At 41.3% G+C, this 6,182-nt stretch overlaps 1 protein-coding gene across 1 annotated transcript in view; it reads left to right on the forward strand.

The window, feature by feature from the left end:
* LOC119187557 (O-acyltransferase like protein) overlaps positions 1 to 5,454 on the forward strand; it is a 50,105-nt gene extending 44,651 nt beyond the window's left edge. The window contains exons 14-15 of the mRNA XM_037435696.2: positions 3,641 to 3,783; positions 3,944 to 5,454. Coding sequence (XP_037291593.2) covers positions 3,641 to 3,783; positions 3,944 to 4,171 — 371 coding nt within the window. The 3' untranslated portion in view covers positions 4,172 to 5,454. The remainder of the gene's footprint in view (positions 1 to 3,640; positions 3,784 to 3,943) is intronic.
* Positions 5,455 to 6,182: the final 728 nt, after the last annotated feature.

Genomic DNA, 6,182 nt, shown 5'->3' on the forward strand with positions numbered 1-6,182 from the left:
ATAGATAGATAGATAGATAGATAGATAGATAGATAGATAGATAGATAGATAGATAGATAGATAGATAGATAGATAGATAGATAGTCTAACATTCACCACCAACAGTTCGTGAAAGTGGTCACACAGCCTTGTGGAGGAGTGTTACTAACACCTGTATTACGAAGATGCAGCACAACAGATAGAATTGGCCAGTGCTTTGCTGCTTTCCCATTTGAATAAAAATGTGACCCCAATGGAAAGCCCAACACACTTCCCTTTTTTATGGCCAGAATTTCAGAGCTGCGCAACAAAATGATTCTGCCATATCAGTATCACCAAGCTTCACATCAACAAAATGAAATGGGGGCATCTGTTTTGTTAATTCTCCTGGTAGCCGTTATTATTGAAGTGGAAGTGTTTGTTTTTTATTTACCACGTATTATCAAAACATGACACACGCTAAGACCAATGAGAAACATAGAAGGCTGCCCAGCTCCGCACTGCGTGCAGGCTTGGCACCACCAGAGATGAAAGCTGCCCTAACTTTTTAATCTCGTCTGAATGACTTATCATTCAATAGGCAGTAGTTAAGGAGAATATGGAAGCTTGAAGATACAAAAAATTTTGTTTCTGAAAAACAATAGTGATTTGTGTGTGTGTTTTCTTGTTTTCACTCTCATTGTTGATCTCAAGTGGTAGCACTAAACATGAATCTAGTTTGCCACGTAGTATACACAAAAAGGGCGTACAAGCTACACCTTGCACCCTGTGTTGAAAAATTAATCTAATTAAAACATAATAAAATAAAATTGAAGAAATGTATTTCAGTAAGGGTTTATCATTGCATATTTATAATTCTCGCCAATGGCTAAGATCGACCTAAAAGACTGGCTGGAGCGCTAACAGCTGAAGTGTAAATGTGCCTAGTTGGGGTTTTCGTAATTACGTTTTTCCGTGTCATTTAACTAGGCAGTGACAGCCATTTGCTGACTTCAAAAAATGCATAGAGAATGACATTTTTGCTGTTTTTTTTTCTTGAGCAACTGTTCTCTTTTTACAAATGAGTGAATGAATAACTGCATTAATCAGTCCATCAATGTATTATATATATATTTATGGAAGAACTCAGTACCCCAGTTTAGTCAGCTGCCCTCCTTCCGCAGTTAGGGACTGCTTGGATGTTTTTTACTTGAAAACATGTGGTGACGGCTGCGACAGTTTGAAATTCATTGATTTTCAATTTAAGGAAGCAACGAAATTATGCATTTGCTATGGCTCCTTAATCTATTTATCTATAGGACAGCAGATAGGCAGAGTACTGTCTGAGGCTCATTTTTCTGTATGGAAGCATCCATATTCTACGTAGACAATGTTCTACGCAGCTGTTTCACAAAGAGTTTTAAAGGCACTCTTTAAAGCTTTTGCACGACTATGAATCACAATACAAAAATCTTTCTTCAGTTGACGTGTCATAACAGAACATCGAGAATGGTAGCATGGTTGCTGAAGTTTACGAGTGTTATAACAAGAATATTCGCTTTCTCTTTCAACCTTACATTGATACGATCGCTCAATAAATGAGTGTTCGCATCCCAGATTCTTTCGTAAGGTTGTTGCCGTGGAATACCATTCTCACCTCTTGCTGGTGCACTGCTTTCCCTACACTCATAGCTTATCTCTCTGTAAATAATTTAACCTAAACAAAGTGGAATGCTTTTCGTGTAGTTTGCGCCCACCGTCTACATACTGCGCTATGACCTAGGTTTACGTGTAGTACGAGCATTTGAGAACCAAAGCAACAGTGAAAAGAAAAAGTAAATCAATTTTGTCTGGTGCGAATGCAAATCCAGTCAACCGCCAAAGTCTCGGGTCCCAGATTTTTTCATTCTGCTTTTCAGTGCCCCCTAAAAAGCGCCTCCCGATTCCCACTTCGCATACTGATGAGTACTCCATTGCATTGTATGTGTGTTTTTTTATTCAAATGCCGGATAACTTTTTTAAATGACAAAATCTAGAGAGAGATAGGTCACGAGTACTTTTTTTTCTTGAAGAACGCTTTTTTTACTTACAACTGCGTATACTTTCAGCAGGAGCGTTTACGGAATCACCGTGTTCAGGGCTTTTGAAGGACGAACTCGAAAGCGACAGCGGCAACATTGCTTGTACTGAACTTTAGTGACTAAATTGACATTGCTTTCACTTGAAAAGAACAGCAAAATGCTAAATGTGTGCCTTTCCACAAAAGACAGCTGTTGAGATGAGGTAATTCACGGCATGATGGATTTGCAATGCGACAAAGCATCACGGCTCTTGTTTTATGGACCCCGTTTTTCTAAATCCAAGTGCTGTTACAGGGCCCTATTATTTGAAATTTTCCACCTGATATTCTGCGTGCTTGATAGTAACTTAACTATTTATGTTCACGCATTGTGTTAATCGTGTTATTCAATCACTGCAGTGGCTGATTTGTTTAGCGAGGACAAATGTTGCATGTTTCACTGAATTGAATTTGCGCGACAACGCTTGTACGCTAGCGTGCAGTTTATATTACGGGTGACGTTGTGCGCTCGACTGTTTATGGTTATTAAGGGGCTATAGAACATGCGTAAAATAAATTTTCTGTGATAACGCGAACAATGATCACCCCGCAAAAATGAGACGATTAAAAAGCAAACGCTTATGTAAGTTAAAGAAAAAAAGAAACGAAACTGAGGACTAGTTAGGAGACAAGGAGAGAGAAAAAAGGGGACGAAAGAGGGAAAAAAGACTGACAGATAATAATTGTTGGGGTTAACGTTGCAAAGCCGCGATGTGATTATATAAGAGAGACGTCATAGTGGAGGGCTCCAAAAATCTCGACCACGGGGGGTTCTTTAACATGCACCTGAATCTTAGTGCATGGGTCACAAGTATTTTCGCTTCCATTCAAAATGTGGTCGCCGTGGCCGGGATTCAATCCCGCGACCCGTCGGTCAGCAGTCGAGCCTTATAATCACTATAGACTACTGTGGTGGTTAGGCTGACAGAGGGAAAATAGATCGAGAGAGAACAAGATAAAAGAAGATACAATAAAGAAAAAAACCGAGAATAAAGGAGGAAGGTGAGGACAAAGAGAAAGATAAAGGAACGAAGTGCGAGGAAGGTGAATTGGAAGTTTAAGACATGCTAGAGAGTGGCAGCACCGCTCTTCTCTCAGTGTTCACATCCCTTGCGCGTAACGCACCTATAGCGCCTACCCCCCCCTTTTTTTTTCGAAATAACAATGCATGTAAAAGGCGATAGAACACGAAATATTCGCGAAGTTGTAAACGTTGGCTTGTACGCTGTGTTCGAAAGTGCAGTGTTACTTCAAACACAGGTGTGCAGTATATGGTTTAGGTACGTGGCTTGGGTTACTTCAGTCTTCATATATATTCGAGCTAATAAAATAAGCTTCAGTTTTGAATATGCCTCTAATAACTAAAGACTAATTTTTATTATGTGAAAATTCAAATACCATAACTAGGCAATCCAAAAAGAAGGATGATTCTGTCGTGCTGTCTAGCTTTTGTATAAGCATCTTCCTCCGAGTTTCAGTTCATGGCATCGTTAACCGTGCAAATTAGTGCGGTTAGTATCTTGCCACGTGGCTGGTTCTCCAATTTCCATTTTTTTTTCACAGGCGTTCTCAACAAGTTCCTATCGTGGTCCTTCTTCGTGCCTCTCAGCAGGCTCTCGTTGGGCGCCTACCTGACCTCAGTGTTCATCCTCGCCATTCGAGTTACCTACAGGCGAGAGATCGCCGAGTATCACCACTTCCCTATGGTGAGCATCCGCTCTTTTCTAATTGAGGCCGTTCAATTATTGAAATAGATGGGCATTATTCATAATGAAAAGAAAGATTCCGTTACCGCCTATATACTTGCCATGGCACACCTATTATTATACTATGGTACTTAATTATGCTTATTTTCCTTTACCTCAGGTGATGCTGTTCTTCGGCACGACAATGCTCAGCTACATGGCTGCTTACGCACTCTTCCTATTCGTTGAGTGCCCGCTCGGCCTCATCGAGAAGTACATTTTCATGTCAAAGGCCATGGTGGAGCGACATTCGGAAAACAACGCTCATACGAACGGTGCTTTCAATGGCTCTGTGGAGAAGATGACGCCCGCAGAAAAAGAGAAGCGATTTGTGGTTGAACGCTTCTGAGGGTAGGATTACGCTAGGACTTGAGAATACTTAGAATACCAGATAAAATGAGGCGGCATGGAGAATAGTACGGATTTCAGCAAAGCTGTTTTGTTGCATCGTGGAGCGAAAGCGTACGCCTTGAATGCATATCTGTCAGCCGATGTTACAAATGTGAGGCGCGAATCGAGGCCTGCCAGTTTTCGCTGGTTATAGAACCTTCATAACGGTTGCGAGGAAAGGTAATTATACACGGCGTTGGGACAAAAGGTAACTCGTTATTGTTGAAGTTTAAAAGTACGCAGCTGAAATTTGTTGTTTGAATTCATAGTTAAACGCTATATGTATCTTTTATGTGGCCGTTGCATCGAGTTTATTCTTCAGCTCTGAAAATAACATTAACGCATGCCGTGTTTTGAACCCTCTCGTGACGCCCTACTCTAAAATTACACTTCGCACTTACTTAAAATTTGGGAATCTTGATGTGCTCTAAATATGGGATAAAAACCCTGAATTTGACCAAACCACAAAAACTGGCAATGAGACTTGGGGTCTTGTTTCAGTAGCAATTTTGCTTCAATATTTGTCTCTTGAAGAAAATGTTAATGGAATAGAAAAAAGGGGGCAAACGAAACTCTTCGGAAGTTTATGCTTGGCGTTTGCAGGGAGACCTCGATTCGCGGGAATGTCCCCTATTCCCAATCAACATTGTCACAAGATTCATGCTCAGAATTTTTTTACAAGAATGTACATAAGGACTGGTTCACAGTGAACCATGCGTTACAATGCTTTTTTTTAATGGGCTCATGCAGAAGCAAAGAAGTTTTTTCAGTGCATCGCACGTTTAGTGGCCGCTGAACACTATGGGAGCGTTAGGCCTTCTTTCTTTACGGCTACATTCATGTGCTCAATACGAGTTTCCTACAGCTTCGCTGAAGCACCTAAGGCGAGTCGCAATGTCATAGGCTTGCTACTCGAGTGAAGCTTCCAGGCTGTAAATGGCTGCTCCCTGTACACCTCGGTCGCACGCTGAGGTGTATTGGCGTGACAGGTGGATTTAGTTGTGTGTGAGCCACAGGTTGTTCGAAGCATTTTTCTCAACGCCCCTCACTAGCGACCGGGCATTTAGTTAGAGAGATGCCTTCTTTGTCTCCGTGAAGACAGCAATACTTGTGATTATTCTAGTTGAAACTCATCAATAATTCAAGCACCTCATCGACATCATCAATGACGACGTTACGCATGCACCTTCAATTTAAGTATTTAGGATCTATTCACCAAATAAATACTTTATCATCCTCGTTTGTGCCAGACTACCGTCTCTTTACTCACGTATTTCCGACAAAATAACCACCAAATATCTTATATGAACCAAGATGAAACGTATAAAGTGCAATTCATGAATGCGACTAATACCGTTAGTTGTGCTGATTACCAAAGTTAGCCCGTAACGCTGCTTTTCATGAAGTGTTTCGATTGGAGCTGACCTTGCAGGTCAGTCACCACCACACAGTTTTGTGCTCCACGCCGTTGTAGCACACAATTTCGTTCTGCAAGCAAAATGTCTCCCTGATCAGTATCGCATGAAATTAATCAATGTCGAAGCTATACGGGAAAGAATGAAGGTTAGCCAGACTGAACTCGGTTTGTACGTTTGACTGGGGAAAAAACAAACATCAAATGGCAGCGAAAAGTGATTTGGAGGCAAAACGTTGGCACTCTGCACCCACCGACACGCGTTCACAAGGGTGTCCATTTCACTACAAGCGCCAGTGAGTCTTCACCACCAGGAGGTTTTCTTCAGAACATTCTCGAGCCTGTACAGTGTAAATGAACTGATGATGGAATTGTAGCTTTCGACGAGAGGAAAGATGGCTTCTCGTTATTTAATGCGAAGCATACTTTTTTTTGCCCACCAGAAGCACATTGAGCACTTCTATCCATCTAGTCCACTACGTCTTGGCGTTCCCGTGGTTATCTTCTTAACTTTATATGAATCAGCATTAGCATATGACGACATGAGTATGTGAAG

Source organism: Rhipicephalus microplus, chromosome X (assembly GCF_043290135.1).
Source record: "Rhipicephalus microplus isolate Deutch F79 chromosome X, USDA_Rmic, whole genome shotgun sequence".
Lineage (NCBI taxonomy): Eukaryota > Metazoa > Arthropoda > Arachnida > Ixodida > Ixodidae > Rhipicephalus > Rhipicephalus microplus.